Source organism: Marmota marmota, unplaced genomic scaffold (assembly GCF_001458135.2).
Source record: "Marmota marmota marmota unplaced genomic scaffold, marMar, whole genome shotgun sequence".
Lineage (NCBI taxonomy): Eukaryota > Metazoa > Chordata > Mammalia > Rodentia > Sciuridae > Marmota > Marmota marmota.
The window spans coordinates 52,656,425-52,680,004 of NW_026000037.1; the positions used below are offsets into that span (position 1 = coordinate 52,656,425).

The 23,580-nt window shown below is 36.6% G+C and overlaps 2 protein-coding genes across 8 annotated transcripts in view; one reads left to right on the top strand and one right to left on the bottom strand.

The window, feature by feature from the left end:
- The window catches only part of LOC107136895 (sodium channel protein type 1 subunit alpha), a 939,664-nt gene that overhangs the window by 385,688 nt on the left and 530,396 nt on the right, over window positions 1-23,580 (bottom strand). The window lies entirely within an intron of this gene.
- Csrnp3 (cysteine and serine rich nuclear protein 3) overlaps window positions 1-23,580 on the top strand; it is a 189,918-nt gene that overhangs the window by 25,691 nt on the left and 140,647 nt on the right. The window contains exon 3 of one of the 3 annotated variants that reach the window (XM_048812414.1): window positions 16,893-16,981. In XM_048812414.1, coding sequence (XP_048668371.1) covers window positions 16,969-16,981 — 13 coding nt within the window. In that variant the 5' untranslated portion in view covers window positions 16,893-16,968. Of the gene's footprint in view, window positions 1-16,892; window positions 16,982-23,580 lie in introns of those variants that run through there. The other 2 variants (XM_048812417.1, XM_048812416.1) reach the window with 2 other exon arrangements.

A 23,580-nucleotide genomic window follows, 5' to 3' on the forward strand; every position in this document is an offset into this window, starting at 1 on the left:
CTAACTTAAATAAAAGGAGATTCTCTTAGGTCATGTAACTGAGATTTATGGGTGAAGTCATGTTTAGCAAAAAAAAGGATTTGTATGTCTGTCACACAACCACTTCAGTACTCCCCCTGTTTACTGTGACATGGTGTAACATGGATCTCTTTTCACTATGGGAGATAGTCATTTTTTTTCCCCTGGTGTATAAGGAATCATGAGTTTCCCAGATGATCTGAGGACAATATCTGTTTGCTTATAGATATAAGCATCCTTCTTGCGCTGTGTTCTTTTTTGTTTGTTTGTTTTTGTGGTGCTGGGGATTGAACCCAGGACCTTATGCATGCAAGGCAAGCACTCTACCAACTGAGCTATACACCCGACCCCAGTCCATTGCACTATATTTTTAAAGGCAAAAATGAATCTCTTCCACCCCTGACTCTACCTTTTATCCTGTGTGTTCATTTGTGCTCAGATCCAATCTCTTGAGTATTTTATTTCCCAACTTTCATGTCTATTAGTTTGCCTACTGGGCTCAGCAAATAAAAAACTCTGGTGGAACACTGGAGAGTAGGAGGAAAGAATACACCAGAATATTCCCACCCACTCATCCATGACTTAGTGGTTTTTCCAGTAACTGCTTCATGTACTCTCTGGTCCAGTCCTTGCTGTAATGGTGCTGCTGTTGTGGTCCCAGCCCTCAGAGATCTGGCTACCAGCAGCAGCACAGGCTCTTGAATCCAGAACTTAAATCATTTCCTTTGTTCCTCCAACCCGAGGGCTGACAGCATCTTTGTATTATTGGATTTTTGGATTTCTTGGATTTCCCAGCTTTGTTTGGAATCACAGCTCTTTCAAAAACCTTTGTAACTAGTCCTGTGTGTGATTCCTTCCATTAGACCACCTGGCCTGTGACTGGCAACCCTAGCATGGCTCTAGTAAACCAATCACTGGGACCAAGATATGAGGTCCTTTGATTTGCTGGGTCTCCTTCATTTGCCCACTCTTTTTCTATTAAGGATTCATGAAATATGTTACAATAAAAAATGGGGGAAAAAAGCAATGGGTACCATATTAACAATTCATATGAATTCTATAGTTAATACTCATGAAGAAGATATAAAGGAAATATCTCTTAAAAAGAAATTCCATGCAATAAAGTTATTTGTAAGTGAATAGTGGAGATAATTTCTTTTAAATTTTAAATATCCTAACACATTCCTTTTTTTCTTTTTCACATAATAAGAGAACCTAACATATTAATGATCTGCTGCGAGTCATATGTTGTTTTAGATGCACTACTTATGTTTACTACAAAATGTAAAATCAGAGTCTACATACTCATTTGATATACAAATAAACTGGTGGTAAGTAATATGACCAAAGTCTTAGTAGTTAAAAATAACAGAAATGTGCCATCTTTTGTTTTTTGCTACTCCAGAGCCTAAGCTCCTTTGATGGCATAGGCACTAAGCAACTCAGTGAGACCCTGTCTCTAAATAAAATTCAAAATAGGGTTGGGGATGTGGCTCAGTGGTCGAATGCCCCCTGAGTTCAATTCCCCAGTACCAAAAAAAAAAAAAAAAAAAGCCTCTATGCCTTTTTTTTTTTTGAATAGTGTTGAATCTGCATTTCTTGAATCATAGTTTTAAAAATCTTGACTCAGGGCTCATTTCATATTTACTTTATGGCAAAATCACTTTGCAATATAGTTGTCTGTGATGAAGTCTACTTATGACTACAATCTATGATGAAATCCCCTTATATGGTATCCAGAATGGATTCCCCTTTTCTTTACACTTTACACTTGACATTGGCATGATGTACTCCATAGTGCTGCAAACATTACCATTTAAGGTCTTTGCACACTTCCTAAAGTGTGAAGAAATTATGTTATGTAAATGTTTATTAGATTACTTATTAGGTTCTAGGCATTTTCTAAAAGTGAGTATTTGGGACAATTTTTATACTTTATTAAGGCATAAAAGGTAAGGACATAATCTTAACAGAAAGTCTGAAATTCGTTCCTTATTTATTTATTTTTTTATTTTATTTTATTTTATTTTTTTTAAGAATTAAAACTAGTCAAGACCTTATTTGGGTATTCATAGCCAGCAGGGCAATACCTGTGAGATTTCCATGAGGAAAAAAATGCCCATCTTAAGAATTAAGGTAGGGGTCTGGGGTTGTGGCTCAGCCATAGCACACTCACCTAGCACATGTCAGGCCCTGGATTCAATTCTCAGCACCACATTAAAATAAGTAAACCAAATAAAGGTATTGTTTTCAACTATAACTAAAAAAAAAAAAAAAAAAAAAAACAACAACAACTTAAGGTAGGTAAGACAGACTGCTTAATTAGCCAAAAGTTGTGCTAACAAATGCTGTGAAGATCTCCTTGTTTTATTCCTGTTAGTGGATATTGCTTTCTTCTTTTTTTAGGGTTCCATTCTATTTTTTGCAGCTCAGCATGAAAGTACACTGACTAATGTAGTCTTCAGTTTAGCTGTGTTCCTAGGACCATCTGTAAGAATTTATGCATTTCCTGGGAATCTGATCAAGTCTAGCAGCAAAACTCTATTTTCTTTGGAAGATTAAGGAATTTTGAAATGAATTTTATGCTTAAAAGTTGATTTTTTATTTGAAAAATTTGTGGGCCAAATGTCCCAAAACTCTTCTGTACTTTTTGAAATTGATTGGCTTGAATAATTCTTTTATGCAGATACATACAAACATTCTTATATAAAGGCATAAATATCTTCCTATCAATCACAAAATGTGTTTAATGTTTCTTTCTTCTTGGTAGTGTGTATGTGCGTGTTTGTGTGTGAGACACTTGATTTTTCTTCTTCCCTTTTGTTCTTCATTCATACCTCTTGCCCCTGAGGGTAACACTTCTTGACAACCTGGTTTATATCCTTTCCTTTTATTTTAGTACTGGGGAATTGAACTCAGGGGCATTTGACCACTGAGCCACATCTCAGTTCTATTTTTAATAGTTCTATTTTGAATTTGACAGGGTCTCACTGAGTTGCTTAGTGCCTTACTTTTGTTGAGGCTGGCTTTGAACTCTCGATCCTCATGATTCAGTCTTCACAGCCACTGGGATTACAGATGCATGCCACCATGCCTGGCTCCATTCATATTTTAGGGCGATGTAAACATACACATGAAAGTATTGCCCATGAAAGTGTTTTGAAAGTTATTGTGTATTTTTTTCTGCATCTTGATTTTCTCATTTCATAACACTACATGGAACTTTCCAAAGTTATCTGTTATAGTTGTTTCATTATTTTAATACTTTGTAATAATTCAAGGTATGAACATATAAAAATTTAGTCAATCTTTACCCTGTGGCTGCTCACTTTTTTTTCTTCAAGTTAGTTTTTGTGCTACTGTGAACAAAGGTATAATATGTATTCTTTTAAAATGTTCTTCTATACTGCTGCTCAACTTTTTAATGGGACAGAGTCCCAAGAGTGGGAGCACTGGCCTAATAACTACTGGCATATTGCTTTTTCAAAAAGGTGGCAAAACAGACACTTCTACCAGTTCTGGATAAAATTATACTGTGTTCCATAAGTCACAATCAATAGGTATGTGTTTATTCAAAAAATAAAGTCCTTGTTCTCATCCTGTATACCTTAGTAGTCAAGGTAGAAGGTAAACAACCAAATAACATTATGATGTCACAAATCTGCTTGAAGAAAATTAACATAAAGAAATAGGAAGGTTATGGCCACTTTAAATAAGATGGCCATAGAAGGCCTCTCCAAGCAGATCATGTTTTGGTAGAGATTCAGTAAAGTAAGGGAGTGGGCCGTAAATGGTAGGAGGCTTTCAGAGAGAAGGAATAGCAAATAGAATATATACCAAATAGAATATATCAGGAAGGAGCGTGACACTGTGTACATAGGCAACGGGGAGTCCATGGAGGAAGCACGGTGACCAGATGGGAGGTTACTGCTGATCAGTGGAAGTGAGAGATGTGGGGAATTGGATTGTGTGGCAGCAGTGAAGATGGTGAGAAGTGGCCAAATAAAAGATACTTCTTAAAGACAGAGCTAAGAGGAGGTGCTAACTGGCTATGAGGTGTGAGGGAAACAGATGAACACTAATGACTCCTAGGCTTTTTAAAAGTATCTTTTTATAGACTTACAGAAAATTTGCAAACGTTGCACAGAGAATTCCCATGACTTGTTCGCCCAGCTTTTCCTAAAGTTAACCTCTTATGTCACCATGACATAGTGGTCAAAACTGAGAAATGGTCACAGGGTAATCTTAACCAGAGGATAGACTCTTCAGATTTTAGTTTATCCATGAATGTCATTCTTCTGATCTAGGATCCAGCTGACCAGGAATACTATGTCAAATAATGTCATAATGCTTCCATAGTCTCCTCCATGTGTGACAGTTGCTCAGTCTTTCTGTTTTCATGACTGCAGCTTTTTGAAGAATATGTCAGGTTTTTGTAGAATGTTCTTAAATTTTAGCATGTGTGCATGTGTGTATGTGTGTTCAAAACAGCTTGCTAATTAAACTCACATTGAAGGTGGGGAGGGTTGGGAATTAGGCTTCATTTCTTGAAAATGGAGTATCTATATATGTTTTGAAAATATTTTGTAAGAATATTTATGAATTTATTTATTTACGACATTGATTTTATTCTTTGGTATAATCTAAAGCTATTTTTACTTACTTTCTGTTCCAAAAATTAGCTGAACTTGGACCATTAAGAGCTCTTTCAGATCTCTTGTGACTCTTGCCCCCTCCTTACTTTCTGCACTACACAATGTTTCTTTTACGTCTTTTATTTCCTCTGCCTCAGTCCTAGAATCAGCCATTTCCCTAATGGACTATTTTCATTATGAGCAACTGTGTAAATGGTGATGCCATTTACTGAAATAGAAGAGCCTGAAGGAGGAGGAAACTTGTAATTTCTCTTGTGCACCCCCCTCCCCCCGCCTCTTCCTTCATTCAATATAGAATGGCAGCTGAGGAAAGTAGAGTATCCTTTTTTGAAAACTTTTGCTATAAATGAAACAGAGAAATGGGGTAATGGTGAAATGGAGAGCTCACCTAAGGGAAAACAATTTATTTTTTTCAAGAGGTAAGAACTTATGTCACATTTGCATACATATGGGAACAATCCAGTAAAATGGATGTGGGAGGGAAAGGGTATAATTGAAGTAGTAAAATTCTGGGTTAGTGAAAGGAAGCGGAAACTATGGCTCCAGATTGGGGATTGACCTTAGACAGGATAGAGAAGTTCCTCAGTTATAATAGGACTGAAGGCAGACAATAGAGATACAAATATCAAGAGTTTAAAGGATGTAGTGGAAGGAAATGGAGGAAATTGAATTGTGGTTCTTTCAATTTTCTTAGAGGCAATGTCATAAACTGAGAGTGAGGAGGTGGGAAGGAATGTGGGAGGACTGAAGAATCAAAGGTGCCCTTTTGAGTGGTATCATAGAATCGAAGCATGAATTAACAAGGGAAATAGGGTAAATTGCCAGATATTACTGGGGACCCACATGAAGTCTGTGGTCATATATTAAAAGTTATGCCAATAATCCAATATTCTGCACTATCTCTACTGACAATTATTTGTTCAGCAACTAAAGGCAAGTTCACAGCAGGAAGAAAGCTGAGTTTAGCCGGGTGTTCTTTTTTTTATGTTTCTTTTAAATTTTTTGGTTATAGTAGTTTGAAGAAAAGAGAGGGCAAGGATTAGCTGAGTATAGGTGCACATGAGAGGCTACCATGATGAGTCAAAGATTGTAAAGTGGGGAAGTGTGAACATTTACTGGAATGACTGAAAATGTATAGACGTCAGGAAACATTTTTTTTTTGAGGTATATGATTTAAATAACATAGAGATCTTTGTGGTAAAGTTTCTCTAAGGCTTCCATATTACCTGCCCTGCTGATCCTATTTCCCCCTTGCAGCCATAGTACTTGAAACACATTTCAAATTCTTTTTATGATAGTTAGTCAAGTTTGCAACTCCTCTAGAACCAGTCTTTTTTTTTTTAAATGTTTTTATTAGTGCTTATACTTATACATAATGGCGAGGTTTAATTTTACCTAATCATACATGCACAGAATATAATGTGCTCCATTGCAGTCCCAACTGTTTCTTTTTCTTTCTTCCTCCCTACTTCCTTCCTACGGTTCCTCTTCCTCTACTCAACTGACCTTACCATCTATTTATTTTTTATAATTGCTACTTCATAATTATGCATAAAGGTGAGATTGTGTTATGTTCATATATATACATAGCATAACTTGCTCAGTTTCATTTTGCAATTCCTCCTTTTTCCAGTACTTCCTGCCTCCCCTTAAACACCTTTCTCTACTCCTCTGATCTACCTTGTGTTTTTCTGGAATCCATCCCCCACCTTTTCCCCTTATTTTGCTCTAGCTTCTGCATATGAGAAAAAACATTTGACCTTTGTTTCTGAGTCTGGCTTATTTCACTTAGTATGAATTTCTCTATCCTACCAAAGGTCAATCACTAATTTTGAGCCATAGTTTCCATTTCCTCTCACTAATCCAGACTTTTACTACCTTCAATTATACCCTCTTCAGTTCTATCTCTTTACCAGAAAATGCCATAATTTCATTCTTATTTATGGCTGAGTTAAAACTCCATTGTGTGTGTGTGTGTGTGTGTGTATACATATATACACACACTACATTTTCTTTATCTTCTCGTCTGTTGATGATCACCTGGATTGGTAATATCTTTCCAATAATTTATAGTTTTCTGAAGGAATCATCTACTTTTTTAGGTTTTAAATTTTTATTTAAATTGTCATCTAGATTATCTTCCCATGCCTTTGAATTTACATTTACAAATTTTAGAGAATTGTTTGCACATTTTGAGCACTGATGATTGAATGGAAGAGTCTCATGTTGATCAATTTTTTTTATGACTTTTGTCTTTACTGAAATAGAATGACTAAATGTTATCATTTTTTTTAGAAACATTTTTGTCATGTGCTACAGATTTTTATATTTCAGCACAGGTTTTGAAGAAATGGAAATTCATTTTTGTCATTTTATAAATGAATGGATTAAAATCTGCATATGTTTTTGATAACCATAGTTCAGCATTGTGTGAAGGTTCAAAATCGGAGTGGTATTCTTAAAGAATAAAAGTAAATAGAATCATCATGACTGTCACTGTTTTTTTTTTTTTTTTCCTTTTCTTAAAAAGATAGGGTCAAACTTTACATGGCGGATTGGCCTCTCCTGCTAGATTCTTTCCTCCTACATCCTTTGCTTCTGTCAGGAAGCTGTCCCTTAGAGTACACAAGGCTTTTGCTGGCTGCAGGAATATTAATTAAGCAATGCTGTGTCTGAGATGCAGTTGTACATAAATTGAACTATTACACTGAATTTACAAGATTTGTTGTCACTTTGAAAACACCAGACCTCTACTTGTGTTCACAGACCAATATTCCCTTTTGAAATATTTATATTGTGATGTGAGGCAGACAGCAGAAGTTGTCAACTTAATGTTCTCAAATTTTGTGATTCTGGGAAAAATGTATATTTTCAAAATCCCAGTATTTGCAAGAAAGTTTAAAAGGTAGAAATAACATAAGAACATTTCAAAAAAGTTATATATCCTTAGAACTAAACACTGAATCACCTATTGAAATAATATATTATAGTTCAGGCAAGGCTATCACTGGCATATGACCTTCAGTGACCTTAGTGCTAGCTAACTTGGCTACTGATTGAAACATGACAACAAGCGCTTTGTGCCTCACTAACCTACTAAAGGTGCCCTTCAGAGATAATGTTGAAAAGCATGGGAAACAGACCTGTGACAGACTGGCGGGTCAGGCCCAGTGGCCTGCCAGTGTGGTACACACGTCACCCCAACTGGAGTAGGGGCAGAGGAGATCCTTCTCCCACACCTGGATCAGGCCCTGCCGGTGTGGTGGCCACGTGACCCCAATTGGAGTGGGGGCGGAGCGGAACCGCCACCCGTGCCCGCAGGGTGAGCAGACCTGTGACCAACCTGCAGATCAGGCCCAGGGGTCCGCAGGCATGGTAGGAGGGGCAGGGCAGATCCGCCGCCCGCGCCTCCAAGGTAGGCAGACCTGCGACAGACCAGCGGAGCAGGCCCAGGAGCCTGACGGCGTGGTACACACATCACCCTAATTGGAGTAGGGGCAGAGCAGAGTCGCCGCCCGTGCCAGGAACAGGCCCAGCAACCTGCAGGCGGGGTAGTCACGACACCCCAATTGGAGTAGGGGCAGAGCAGAGCCACCACCCGTGCCCGAAAGGTGGGCAGATCTGCGACCGACCAGCGGGACAGGCCCAGTGGCCTGCCGGTACGACAGACACGTCACCCCATTTGGAGTAGGGGCAGAGTAGAGCCGCCGCCCGCGCCTGCAGGGTAGGCAAACCTGCAACCGACTGGCGGATCAGGCCCGGTGGCCTGCCGGCGTGGTACACTCGTCACCCCAATTGGAGTAGGGGCAGAACAGAGCCGCCGCCAGCGCCCAGAACAGGCCCAGTGACCTGCCGGCGTGGTAGCCACGACACCCCAATTGGAATAAGGAGAGAGCAGAGCCACCGCCCGCGCCTGCAGGAAAGATACGCAAGCAGTATGAAAAGACAAGGAAAGAAAGGACCACAAGCAATGCAGGTCAACGCAACTTTAGAAGAGGTAACAGCTGCAGCAGATGGAATGTCAGATAAAGAATTCAGGATATACATGCTTCAGATGATCTGGAGTATCAAGGAAGACATTAAACAGCAAAATCAGACAATGAAAGATCACTTCGACAATGAATTACGCAAACAAATCCAGGAAGCAAAGGATCAACTATACAGGGAGATAGAGGTTATAAAAAACAAACAAACAGAAATCCTAGAAATGCAGGAAGCAATAAACCAACTTAAAAACTCAATGGAGAATACTACCAGCAGAGTAGAACACTTAGAAGATAGAACATCAGACAATGAAGACAAAGTATTTCAACTGGAAAAGAACATAGACAGCTCAGCAAGACTGTTAAGAAACCATGAGCAGAACATCCAAGAAATATGGGATAACATTAAGAGACCAAACTTAAGAGTCATTGGGATACAGGAAGGTACAGAGCTCCAAACCAAAGGAATGAGCAGTCTATTCAATGAAATAATACGAGAAAACTTCCCAGACTTGAAGAATGAGACAGAATCCCAAATCCTAGAAGCCTACAGGACGCCGAATGTGCAAAATCATAAGAGATCCACACCTAGACACATTATAATGAAGATGCCCAACATACAGAATAAGGAGAGAATTTTAAAAGCTACAAGAGAAAGGAAGCAGATTACATTTAGGGGTAAGCCAATCAGGATAACAGCTGATCTTTCAACACAGACTCTGAAAGCTAGAAGATCCTGGAATAACATATTTCAAACACTGAAAGAAAATGGGTTCCAACCAAGAATTGTGTATCCAGCGAAATTAAGCTTCAGGATGGAAGATGAAATTAAAACCTTCCACGATAAACAAAAGTTTAAAGAATTCGCAGCTAGAAAACCATCTCTTCAAAACATCCTCGCCAAAGCATTACAGGAAGAGGAAATGGAAAATAACAATGAAAACCAACAGTGGGAGGTAGGACAGTAAAGGGGGGGGAAATAATCAAAGAGGAAAACAAACCATGTTTAGTAACAGAAATAAACAAATATGGCTGGAAGAACAACCCATATCTCAATAATAACCCTAAATGTTAATGGCTTAAACTCACCAATTAAGAGACACAGGCTAGTAGAATGGATCACAAAACAAGACCCAACAATATGCTGCCTACAGGAGACGCATTTGATAGGAAAAGACATACATAGGCTGAAGGTGAAAGGTTGGGAAAAATCATATCACTCATATGGACTTCGGAAACAAGCAGGAGTGTCCATACTCATATCAAATAAAATAGATTTCAAGCCAAAGTTAATCAAAAGGGATAAAGAGGGACACTACATACTGCTTAAGGGAACCATACACCAACAAGACATAACAATCATAAATATTTATGCCCCAAACAATGGTGCAGCTATGTTCGTCAAACAAACTCTTCTCAAGTTCAAGAGTCTAATAGACCACCATACCATAATCATGGGAGACTTCAACACACCTCTCTCGCCACTGGACAGATCTTCCAAACAAAAGTTGAATAAGGAAACTATAGAACTCAATAACACTATTAATAACCTAGACCTAATTGACATATATAGAGTATACCACCCAACATCAAGCAGTTACACTTTTTTCTCAGCAGCACATGGATCCTTCTCAAAAATAGATCATATATTATGTCACAGGGCAACTCTTAGACAATATAAAGGAGTAGAGATAATACCATGCATCTTATCTGATCATAATGGAATGAAACTGAAAATCAACGATAAAAGAAGGAAGGAAAAAGCATACATCACTTGGAGAATGAACAATAGGTTACTGAATGATCAATGGGTTATAGAAGACATCAAGGAGGAAATTAAAAAATTCTTAGAGATAAATGAAAACACAGACACAACATATCGGAATCTATGGGACACATTGAAAGCAGTTCTAAGAGGAAAATTCATTGCTTGGAGTTCATTCCTTAAAAAAAGAAAAAACCAACAAATAAATGATCTCATACTTCATCTCAAAATCCTTGAAAAAGAAGAGCAAAACAACAGCAAAAGAAGTAGAAGGCAAGAAATAATTAAAATCAGAGCTGAAATTAATGAAATCGAAACAAAAGAAACAATTGAAAAAATTGACAAAACTAAAAGTTGGTTCTTTGAAAAAATAAACAAAATCGACAGACCCTTAGCGATGCTAGCGAAGAGAAGAAGAGAGAGAACTCAAATTACTAGCATACGGGATGAAAAAGGCAATATCACAACAGACACTTCAGAAATACAGAAGATAATCAAAAACTATTTTGAATCCTTATACTCCAATAAATTAGAAGATAGTGAAGGCATAGATAAATTTCTTAAGTCATATGATCTGCCCAGATTGAGTCAGGAGGATATAGACAACCTAAACAGACCAATATCAATTGAGGAAATAGAAGAAACCATCAAAAGACTACCAACTAAGAAAAGCCCAGGACCGGATGGGTATACAGCAGAGTTTTACAAAACCTTTAAAGAGGAACTAATACCAATACTTTTCAAGCTACTTCAGGAAATAGAAAAAGAGGGAGAACTTCCAAATTCATTCTACGAGGCCAACATCACCCTGATACCTAAACCAGACAAAGACACTTCAAAGAAAGAAAACTACAGACCAATATCTCTAATGAACCTAGATGCAAAAATCCTCAATAAAATTCTGGCGAATCGGATACAAAAACATATCAAAAAAATTGTGCACCATGATCAAGTAGGATTCATCCCTGGGATGCAAGGCTGGTTCAATATACGGAAATCAATAAATGTTATTCACCACATCAATAGACTTAAAAATAAGAACCATATGATCATCTCGATAGATGCGGAAAAAGCATTCGACAAAGTACAGCATCCCTTTATGTTCAAAACTCTAGAAAAACTAGGGATAACAGGAACATACCTCAATATTGTAAAAGCAATCTATGCTAAGCCTCAGGCTAGCATCATTCTGAATGGAGAAAAACTGAAGGCATTCCCTCTAAAATCTGGAACAAGACAGGGATGCCCTCTCTCTCCACTTCTGTTCAACATAGTTCTCGAAACACTGGCCAGAGCAATTAGACAGACGAAAGAAATTAAAGGCATCAAAATAGGAAAAGAAGAACTTAAATTATCACTATTTGCAGATGATATGATTCTATACCTAGCAGACCCAAAAGGCTCTACAAAGAAACTATTAGAGCTAATAAATGAATTCAGCAAAGTGGCAGGATATAAAATCAACACGCATAAATCAAAGGCATTCCTGTATATCAGCGACAAATCCTCTGAAATGGAAATGAGGACAACCACTCCATTCACAATATCTTCAAAAAAAATAAAATACTTGGGAATCAACCTAACAAAAGAGGTGAAAGACTTATACAATGAAAACTACAGAACCCTAAAGAGAGAAATAGAAGAAGATCTTAGAAGATGGAAAAATATACCCTGTTCATGGATAGGCAGAACTAACATCATCAAAATGGCGATATTACCAAAAGTTCTCTATAGGTTTAATGCAATGCCAATCAAAATCCCAACGGCATTTCTTGTAGAAATAGAGAAAGCAATCATGAAATTCATATGGAAAAATAAAAGACCCAGAATAGCAAAAACAATGCTAAGCAGGAAGTGTGAATCAGGCGGTATAGCGATACCAGACTTCAAACTATACTACAGAGCAATAGTAACAAAAACAGCATGGTACTGGTACCAAAACAGGCGGGTGGACCAATGGTACAGAATAGAGGACACAGAAACCAATCCACAAAACTACAACTATCTTATATTTGATAAAGGGGCTAAAAGCATGCAATGGAGGAAGGATAGCATCTTCAACAAATGGTGCTGGGAAAACTGGAAATCCATATGCAACAAAATGAAACTGAATCCCTTTCTCTCGCCATGCACAAAAGTTAATTCAAAATGGATCAAGGAGCTTGATATCAAATCAGAGACACGCCGTCTGATAGAAGAAAAAGTTGGCTACGATCTACATACTGTGGGGTCGGGCTCCAAATTCCTCAATAGGACACCCATAGCACAAAAGTTAATAACTAGAATCAACAAATGGGACTTACTCAAACTAAAAAGTTTTTTCTCAGCAAAAGAAACAATAAGAGAGGTAAATAGGGAGCCTACACCCTGGGAACAAATCTTTACTCCTCACACTTCAGATAGAGCCCTAATATCCAGAGTATACAAAGAACTCAAAAAATTAGACAATAAGAGAACAAACAACCCAATCAACAAATGGGCCAAGGACCTGAACAGACACTTCTCAGAGGAGGACATACAGTCAATCAACAAGTACATGAAAAAATGCTCACCATCTCTAGCTGTCAGAGAAATGCAAATCAAAACCACCCTAAGATACCATCTCACTCCAGTAAGATTGGCAGCCATTATGAAGTCAAACAACAACAAGTGCTGGCGAGGATGTGGGGAAAAGGGTACACTTGTACATTGCTGGTGGGACTGCAAATTGGTGCAGCCAATTTGGAAAGCAGTATGGAGATTTCTTGGAAAGCTGGGAATGGAGCCACCATTTGACCCAGCTATTCCCCTTCTTGGTCTATTCCCTAAAGACCTAAAAAGAGCATGCTACAGGGACACTGCTACATCGATGTTCATAGCAGCACAGTTCACAATAGCAAGACTGTGGAACCAACCTAGATGCCCTTCAATAGACGAATGGATAAAAAAAATGTGGCATTTATACACAATGGAGTATTACTCTGCATTAAAAAATGACAAAATCATAGAATTTACAGGGAAATGGATGGCATTAGAGCAGATTATGCTAAGTGAAGCTAGCCAATCCCTAAAAAACAAATGCCAAATGTCTTCTTTGATATAAGGAGAGTAACTAAGAACAGAGTAGGGACGAAGAGCAGGAGAAGAAGATTAACATTTAACAGGGATGAGAGGTGGGAGGGAAAGGGAGAGAGAAGGGAAATTGCATGGTAATGGAAGGAGACCCTCAGGGTTATACAGTGGAGGGGGTAGAGAGAGAGGAGGGGAGGGGAGGGGAGAGGTGGGGAGGGGGGAGGGTGGAGGATGGGAAAGGCAGCGGAGCACAACAGACACTAGTATGGCAATATGTAAATCAATGGATGTGTAACTGATGTGATTCTGCAAACTGTGTATGGTGTGAAGGTGGGAGTTCATAACCCACTTGAATCAAAGTGTGGAATATGATATGTCAAGAAATTTGTAATGTTTTGAACAACCAACAATAAAAAATTAAAAAAAAAAAAGAAAAGCATGGGAGAGTGCCTTGATCCTTTCCACTCTAGGTGACTTCTGGAATTTGTAGGATGACATGCACTGATACTCATGGGCAACTAGAAAAGTGAGGGATCTGGGACAGGAGAGGTAGTCCATTCTCCTTCTCCCTCCAGGATGACAATTTTGAGGCGTTTTAGTGAATCAAGAGCTAGTTCTCAGAGACTTTCTCAGCAGAGCCTCAAATATTAGAAAAGACCACATGTGAATCATTAGTGTTAGGTGCAGATTTCTAATTGATGGCCTAGGTTTATGTTCATTTTATTTTTCATAGGATGCATAATTGACACCTGACAAGGATTCTTTAGTAAGCCTAACAAAGCCTTGCAAAGACATGGGACACATTTACATGAGTATACATATTTTCAGACTTCTACAAGTTTTAGCCTTCTCAAGTATTTTTCATTGTACCTTGGATGGTTACAGTCATCCTCAGTTTGGTCCCAGTTGTCATTTGTCACTGCTTCGCCCACTCACAGGAGAAAAAGCCCACTCATGTTTGATAAAAGACAATGCTGCATCATCCAACTGTTCTTTATTACCTCATAAAGACAGGATTCCAGCAAAATGGCAGCTCACACTAATCTTGTGTAGATCACCACTGATGTGCCCAGAGGGCTTGCAAAGGAAGAGCAGCAGCCCCTAATCATCCTGAGGTGTATTTTTAGGGATGATTTCTCTGCAGAATTGCCTGAGAGTGAGTGTTGTAGAAATCTTAGCAGCACAGCTCTAAATATTCTCTCCTGCTCATCTGTGAACATACACTGACTTCCAGAGTCTCACACAGCCAAGGTCCTCAATTCTCAGCCACTGGGAAAAAGGTGCTAAAATTGGAATGATTTCTCACATCTACTACTATGCATTTTGCACAGAGCTGGAATTGATCCCAGATCTCCAATACTTAGACCATTGCACCAAATGTGATTTGTTTTTCCAGAGACCTCCTTCTTTTGTGGTGGACTCTAGGCTTGTGGCTCTACTGTCTCAGAGTCAGTCCCATTCATAAGGTTTACTTTTACTTACTTGACCTTCAAACAGGTTGCAGTTTGAGTCCCCTTTTTTTGCATAGATTAGGGCACCTTTACCTCTGTCTACATTACATGCTAATTGCTGGTATGTAGATTTAGATCACTAGATTTCACTTTACTTTTGCTTTTTTAAATGTAGTAATACCTTAAATGCCAAAAGAATGTCTTTTAATTGTTTATAAAATACAATTATGTTTTTTATTTAAATCTTAATAATTGATATGCAAAAATACTTAATTTCTTCATGTGGACTAAGCTACACATCACAAATAGAGTTAATTTTCTTATAAAAGAAGGAGCTTGAATAAGATAGCATTTCCCTAATGTTTTATAGAAAAAAAGTTTTAGTTTTAAGATAGGTAAAAATGATAATACAGAATTCATTGTCTTTTTTTTTTTTTGTGTGGTACTGGGGATTGAACCCAGGGCCTTGTGCTTAAAAGGGAGCTGTATCTCTAGCTTCCAGAATTCATTTATTAATAAGAAAATTTAAGTGGAAATTATGAATGAAATTTATAGACATATTCTACTCAGTATCCAATTTACTTTATTAGTTTGCTTTAGTTACCAATAATTTTTTAAGTTTATATTCAATGGACATATTTTGAAGATGTGTTAGTACACTAGCTTTGTGGTGGGCTTTTAATTGTTTGATGTTCAGTCTTAGGATATTTGTCTTTACCAAAGAAAACTCAGAAATTTATGTTCTGAAATGTTCCTTAAAATGATTGCAAGGGTGATTCAAGTTATTTCTTCAGTGGTCTCCAGTATGCCATCATTTAAGTTTGAAATGCTCTCAGTGGAATTTTAAGATATTTAAAATTATACTTTAAGTTAAATTTTGAATCAGTCTTTCTGACCTTAAGTTCTGCTGAATCTGGGGTTCCTCAGAATCAAACGGGACTTAATAACCTTTCCTAACTCTGTAATTATAAGGACTACTTGATATTTCTATGCTATTTTTGCAAATATCATTGATATTCAAGTTTGTCCCAAATCTTTATCTCAGAATATCCATCCATGTAGATATTCATAAAGTTGAGAAAAAAAGAGGGCCCTGGAGACATAATTTTCCTTAGATAATTTTTCTCTTAAAAGATTTTTGACACTTTTTTTGTTTGTTCATGTGATCAGTGTAAGTTGCTTGCTTAGGATAGTTCTTCATTCATTAGCACAAGAGATATTTCTACTCTAGCTAGTGTCATTGTGATTATTGATGGTTCAGATCTGCCTACTATTAAAAAACAATAAATTACACTTCACAAGTTTCTCTACGTCATTTTGAAGGTACTCCCTCATTTTCTACATTTTTATATGGACAAAATATTTATCTTAACATTTGAGAGTGGAAGATTAATTAATGATCTAGAAAGGGTAATTACAGATATTTTAGTTTTGTAAATAAAATATATGTCATTACTGTGAGGATGTTGTTATCTCTTCAGATTGTTGCACTAATCATTTTAAATTTTGGCATTGTAACTTTTAAAAAAGATTTTGTTAATATATATCTACTGAAAAGTATGTTTTATTCTGTTTAAAAGCCTAAGTTATTTTAAAAGCTGTAAACTTTTACATTGATTTAGAATTCAATAGTTTTTCTTAAATAAACAAAAAATAGCATACTCATCATGATTTTCATCAGTAATCAAAACCTATAACATTTTGTTTTTCTTAATTTTTCTGTTATAAATCTTCTAGAGTCTAGAAATTGTTTAAATCTAAAGTATGTAAGTTATTAGAAATTTACTAACTTCTTCTAAAAAGGATATTTGCTCTACACTAAATTATGTAAAATATGAATTACCATTTCTATAGTAAATTAAACTTTACTTATATTCTAAGATGAGTATGTAATATTTCTATTTTCACCTTGTAGTCAGCTTTGATAATATAACCTTTTGTAACACTGAGGCATATTTTCCTTTTTAAGGAAAAAATAAGGAGATATCAACAGACTGAAAGAATGTTTCCAGAGGCATAGAGTCTTCCGGGAAACACTGGAGTTCATGAGATCTGAAGGTTAGCAATTTATGCATTATTATTGTCATGCTTTTTAGAGTTTGGATATATAAATGTGTAATTGTTTCACGAATTGTGGATGCTAATGTGTACTTGGATTTAAGGGAAAATTTTCTTAGGTGTTTTTAACAAAATTTTCTTGATCTTTGCAAATACATTCATACAAGAAATGGACTCTTTAGTTACATTAGTTATGGCTGAAAAAAATATTGTCTTAATAGAAAATTACTGGTTATTAGAATTTGCTTCACTTTTAAAGGATATCACTATAAGCATAAAATAGATATGAGGCATTACTATAGATTTTTCTTATAATTTTTTTCTGTTAAAGAATGTACACTTAATTAGTGAATTTGTCATTCCTTTTATATCTTTGGCTATAATGTGCACTCATGTGTACATATAATTCAAGATAGCTGATCAGCAATCCTTTCAACAGTCTTTGAATCCCAGTATTCTTTAGTTTGGAAAATGTGTCTTCTATAAAATGACAGTTAATTTGAATAAGTAGAAGGATCTTGGGTATCTGGTTTAAGTTGTTTAAAGTTATAAGACTAGAAGAGAAAAAATAAGCAGACCCATTATTAAATAGCTTATAATAACAACTAGTATAAAATATTTATTTAGAATTTATAATTACAATATAGGTTAAAATGGTTCATTCTTATGTATAGCTTTAAGAAATGGATGGTTTCTGGTTATTTATGTCATGATAACCAAAGGCATGTATTCATAAATTTAAATAAAAAAGTATTGGTAATCTTTTATTTTTATTTGTTCAGGCTTAACTTCAGTCTCTGTTTTTTTTTTTTTTTTCCCCTCATTCACCCAGGAGTTTTTTCATTTATTTAGTATGTACAATATGTAAGGCCGTGGAGTAAAGGTTTGGGTTGTTTCAAAATGAATACGATATGGTTCCTGTTGTCAAAAAGTGCCCAGTGACTATGCTACCCAGAAATTAATTTGGTTATTAACACAAGCAATGCATAATTAAAAAGAAAAATTAGATTTTGAAAAGTCTTGTAATGCATTCTAAAATCAAATGGAAATTTTGGGGGCATTATTTTGATGTTCACATATGTATTTTTTAAGCCTAGAAATCAGTTTATCCCAATGAGATGTTTGCTCCATTAAAACCCACTGGAGACTTTTTATTAAAGTGGTTCCTCAAGTGCAGCACAAATGAGGGATAAAAGATTCTAAGAAAGAAACGTGTCTCTTTTGCCACAATTACAAATTTAACATTGTGGAAAACAGTTGTGCAAACAACTATGAAAATAACAAAGATAGAGCTGCTTGCTTGTTCTTCTTTTTTTTTTTAATCCCAGTATATTCAATTTTTTTTATTAAGCTCAGCAGAGAATTAAATAATTTCCCCAATGACCCAGAAAGACTTGTAGGTTTGAAAGGCACTGAATGCTATAACCTCCTAAGGGATCATATGCAAATAGGAGCTGTAATAGTAAAGGATAGTAAAGAGATTGGAAATGAAGTGAGAGCTGAGATTCTGCTTGAAATGAAATTGGTCACCATTGTGTTTCTCAAGAGAGTATTTTTTTTTTAAGGTGATACCTTATGATGTTAAAGTAAGTCAAGTAATTAAAAGCAGTAAAATTCTTTTAATGAAAAGTCAGTGAGGACATTCCATACCTAATTGTGCCATTAGACAAGTAGTTTAATTCACTTACATAACATCCATAGGCATTTAGTAAATATGTATCAAGTGCCTACTATGTGTATGGGCAGCAGTGGGCAAGAGGGAAAGCAATGAGTAAAGTTCACCAAGTGCCTTGGTAGAAATTACATGCTACTGGCAGGTTGTAAGTAATTAAAAAAGGAACCCAAAAAAACAACAGATATTATGTTTGATGGTTCTAAGTGTCATGAGAAAAAGATGAAAAGAAAGGAAATACTGAGTGTAAAAACAGGTGGGACTTTAAGAGAAGCCTAATGACTTAGTAGTACGTAATTTATACATAAGAGATAGATATCACTTGTCCATACAATGCCAACTAAAAATAAACACGAGGAAATACAACACCTGATGGCAAATTTCCTAAATCATCATTAGTTAAGGTATATATTGTTAAGGCATGTAAAATAAGTAGTATGTGTCTTCCTCAAGTTCACCAGAAAAATATTATTTTTAAAAATGACAGTGTATTTACTACATGTATTCAAAGCATCATATTATTTGAAATAAAGAAGTATACAGTGGAACACAGATTGCCCGTTTACTTATGAAAGGGGTAAAGACTATACCTGTTTACTTTGTATAAAGGGCAGTCAACCAATTCTTTTTCTTTTTCTTTTTTGGCCATGCAGAGGATGGAAACCAGGGCTCATACGTGGTAAGCAAGAACCGTACAGTTGAGCAACCATTCCAGCCTGACCCTTTTTTTTTTGGGGGGGGGGGTACTGGGGATTGAGCATAGGGGCACTCAACCAATATATCCCCAGCCCGATACTATATTTTATTATTTAGAGATAGAGTCTAACTGAGTTGCTTAGCACCTCACCGTTACTGAGGCTGGCTTTGAACTCATGATCTTCCTGGCTCAGCCTCCCAAGCTGCTGGGATTACAGGCTCGTTCCACTGTGCTCAGCTCTGATCCATTTTTTTAAAAAATTAAATAAAATATTAAAATCTTAAAGTGGTTAAGTGTCTCTATGCCAATAAATACAGATAGTTCTAGAAGGCAGAATATAATTTTTTGTACTTTAATCATCAGTATTTTTATCATTTTTAGGTAAGCACTGAGAATCAGTATTGAAAATAGAAGGAAATCATTTAAATACCACCTCATTCACATAATATCATAATTTAAAAAAGGGATATTGGTCTCCCTATGTGAGTTTCCTTTATTAGAATACATCTAGAGAGAGTTGAAAATTAAAATAAATCAGTGTATTTGAGATCATCAACAAATGAGTCATCAGAACCCTTTTAATGGCAATTTAGTTGGAACTTCCTGTGCAGTGTTTGGTACTGAGCATAGGAATGTAGAGGTTGTTTAAGGCCCCAATATACCTGCCCACTTCTGTGATTCATCTAAACTGTAGATGAACCAGCATGAAAATTGACATTCTCTTAAAAGTCATTCAAACTTAACTTTTCTGGATAGTGCTGAAAGGTTTAGTGAATTTTGTGTGAAGAAAAAGTAAGTCAGTTTATTTCATTAAAGATAAATTGAGCCAGTTTCAGTGGTGCATGCCTATAATTCCAACCACCATATTCCCAGCGACTCAGGAGGCTGAGACAGGAGGATCCAGAGTTCAAAGCCAGCCTCAGCAAAAGCAAGGCACTAAGCAACTCAATGAGACCCTGTCTCTAAATCAAATACAAAATAGGGCTGGGGATGTGGCTCAGTCGTCGAGTGCCCCTGAGTTCAATCCCAGTACTCCTCCTCTCCAAAAAAAGATAAATTGGCCATCCAAATATCAAAACAATATTTGGATTTAGAAGTCTCATAACCTATTAACTATTGCAATTCCTTCTGTCTTCCAAAAGCCTAGTATATCACCTAGAGGAAAGATGGCTGCAGTATTTGTGTTTAAAAAAAAATGTGTTAAAAAAGTGTTAAAATAAAGGTCATTAAGTGTATCGGCAGCATCTTAAGACAAAGCAGAAAACATTGGTTGCATGTTGTATTGTATAAAGAATTAATGGCCAGTTTTGTGAGATTGATCACAAAGGGGAGACTGATGATGTCTGTCCAAGAAAACCAAAAGAAAAGGAAAAACAGAGGCTGGTAGAAGTTACCAGGAAGAGACTTCTCCTGTAATGTTATTGTGTTCATAGTTTCCTTCCAAACCAGTATTAATCTTGGCTGCATTCATCTGGACACTTCAATGTAAAAAAACCTGAAACTTTTATTTAAGGACAACTGAAATATGACTGTTCAAAAGCAGATGCTTTCCCCTTAAATTCCTTTGATTTCATCCTCCCAAAATTTGCTTTACAGATTTGCTGACCCTGGAATCATTTTCAGATTTGTTTCACTAATCCAGTCCCCCCATGGATGTTTTGAAATAACAATTCTTCTTCTTGCAAACTTCCCCCCACCACATACTTCTTCGAATCTGGTATCAACTGGCTTTTCCCCACTTTGAGTGATTCTTCCTTAAGTAGTGCCCCACCTGCTAGTAGTGCCCCACCCTCCAGTTTTAACAACCACAGATATTCTATTCTTCAAACATGGAAGAATGTTCTTCAAACATTGCCCACCTCCCCTGGAATCAAAATTACCCTAAGTTAAAAAGTGCTGACCAAACCCTACTGTCTACAACCTCAGGGAACTTCCCCTCTGAATCAGACACAAAACCTCCCCGTCCCCTCTAGCACCTTATTCTCAATATTCTCAGCAGAGACACTTTAAACACTAGCTTGACCTGTTTAAATGAAAAATACCCCTATGTGACCATCTCTAAACTTCTGATTTCTTTCTATTTGTATGTGCCTGGATTCTTATCTGAAGTGTATCTTATGAAATAAGAAGACTGAATATAAATAGATGGGGAAATGAGGGTAAAGAAGAAATAAGGCAAATTTTAAGATTAACAGTGAAGTTTCAGATCTAACTGCTTTTTCTTAGAGTTCAATGAAACATCTAGGGCCTTTGATCTTTCCATATTTTAAGTCTCCCTTGGGATTTTGCATAGATACCAGCTGTCTGCTCTTTACTACTACTGTACAGTTTGTTCTTTCTTACGTAGTATGTAGTATACGTGACCTTGAATCCAACTAGGGTGAAACTTCTCTTCCTAATACCCAAGCTCTTGGGACAGGAGCAAATTATACCACTTCTCAGATTTATGTTTTTGTTTTTTAAATCTGATTTAGCCCCTCAATAGCATTCACCAATCCTTTCATTCTGATTGTGGTCAGCCACTATTTCAAAAGCTGATCGCCCACTCAAGCCATGCAATCTCTTCCCTTTGCTCTAGGTGCACCTGCTATTTTAACAAGAAAATTGAGGCCATTGTGTGGAAACTATTTGTGAATCCTTGCAATTCCCTCCAGCATCAAATAGCTACATCTATAAACATTCTTCCTTTTTTCCCTCCAATCTCCAAGAAAGATCAGGGTCCTTCCTACTATTCAGGCAAAGCCTGTGTTTGATTTGATTCCCTCTTACTGAAGCTGAGACCTTTTGCCATTAATCATCTCCTTTTGTCCTTTATCTTCACCTTCTTCCTCTTTACTGATTCTTTCTCTTCAGGCTATGTAAGTTCTTCCCCCAAAAAAGTAAATCAACAAACAAAACCGAACTGATCTCTCCTTTACTTTGTCTCTCTACCACTACCATCCAATTTCTCTCCTCCCCAGCTTCATTCAAACTCATTATCTCCAGTTTCTAAGAATCACTCACTCCTCAGCACAGTGTGATCTGATTCTTAACCCCATTAAAAGAGCACACTCTCTCTAAAGGCACAGATGACCTGCAACCCTTATCTTGACTGGCTCTCCCAGGGGTATTTGATACTGTTAACTACATTTTCTTTCTTTCTTTCTTTCTTTCTTTCTTTCTTTCTTTCTTTCTTTCTTTCTTTCTTTCTTTCTTTCTTTCTTTCTTTCTTTCTTTCTTTCTTTCTTTCTTTCTTTCTTTCTTTCTTTCTTTCTTTCTTTCTTTCTTTCTTTCTTTCTTTTTACTTCCTGGGTTTTTGCTACAAACCTCCTTCTTGCTTTCTCTCACATCTTGCAGACCTTTGTGTACAGACCACTTTACAGATTCTTCTTTCTCATTTTTTCCTTCCAGAAAGTCAGGAATCACAAACTTAAAGCTAATACATGGATATAGGTAATATAAATGAGTTAAATTCGCTAATGGAAAATAATAATCACTGCACAGGGCAAAGAACATACTTAACATTTAACTCCTACTCAAACGATGGTGCTCCCTGATGTCCAGCCTCAGCTTATTGCTTTCCTAGTTCCCTGCCTTCCTCATCAAGCAAAGCTAGACTTAGGACTTTATGAATGACATAGATGACTCCAACCCTTTTCTTTGGTTAAATTACAGAATTAAATGTAATAGTTACACATCTATAGGTATCAATGCCTAAAAAGGACACATGAACACAAAAATCATCAGAGCTATGAAATAGAATAAAGAGTTCCGTATTATATAATCATGAGTCATTGAGCTAGGCCTCCAAGTTTATTAAAATACCCAAGTATACATAATAAGTTTGCGTCTGATAAAGAAGACATTTAGCATAAAGGAAAAGACTGAGGCTTAGTGAGTAAGTGGCCCTAGAACAATTCTTTCATTACTTGGGGATACTGTGATCCATATTGCCTAGGATAATTTTAAAGTAAATTTTAATTAAAGATTTAAAATATTATTTAAAATTCTCCTTAAAGCTTACAGGCATGCAGGTGATTTTTGCCTGGGAAAGCATTTAAACAATGTAAGAAAGCAAAGAAGGATGAAATGTCATTTATTCACTTTTAAAACTTAAAAACAATTAAAGTACTCCTCTTGATAAATGGTTCTGTGAGATTTGACAGTTGTTTGGAGTCATGTACTTTCACTACCATCAAAAGACAGGATAGGGCTGGGGATGTGGCTCAGTGGTAGAGCGCTTGCCTAGCA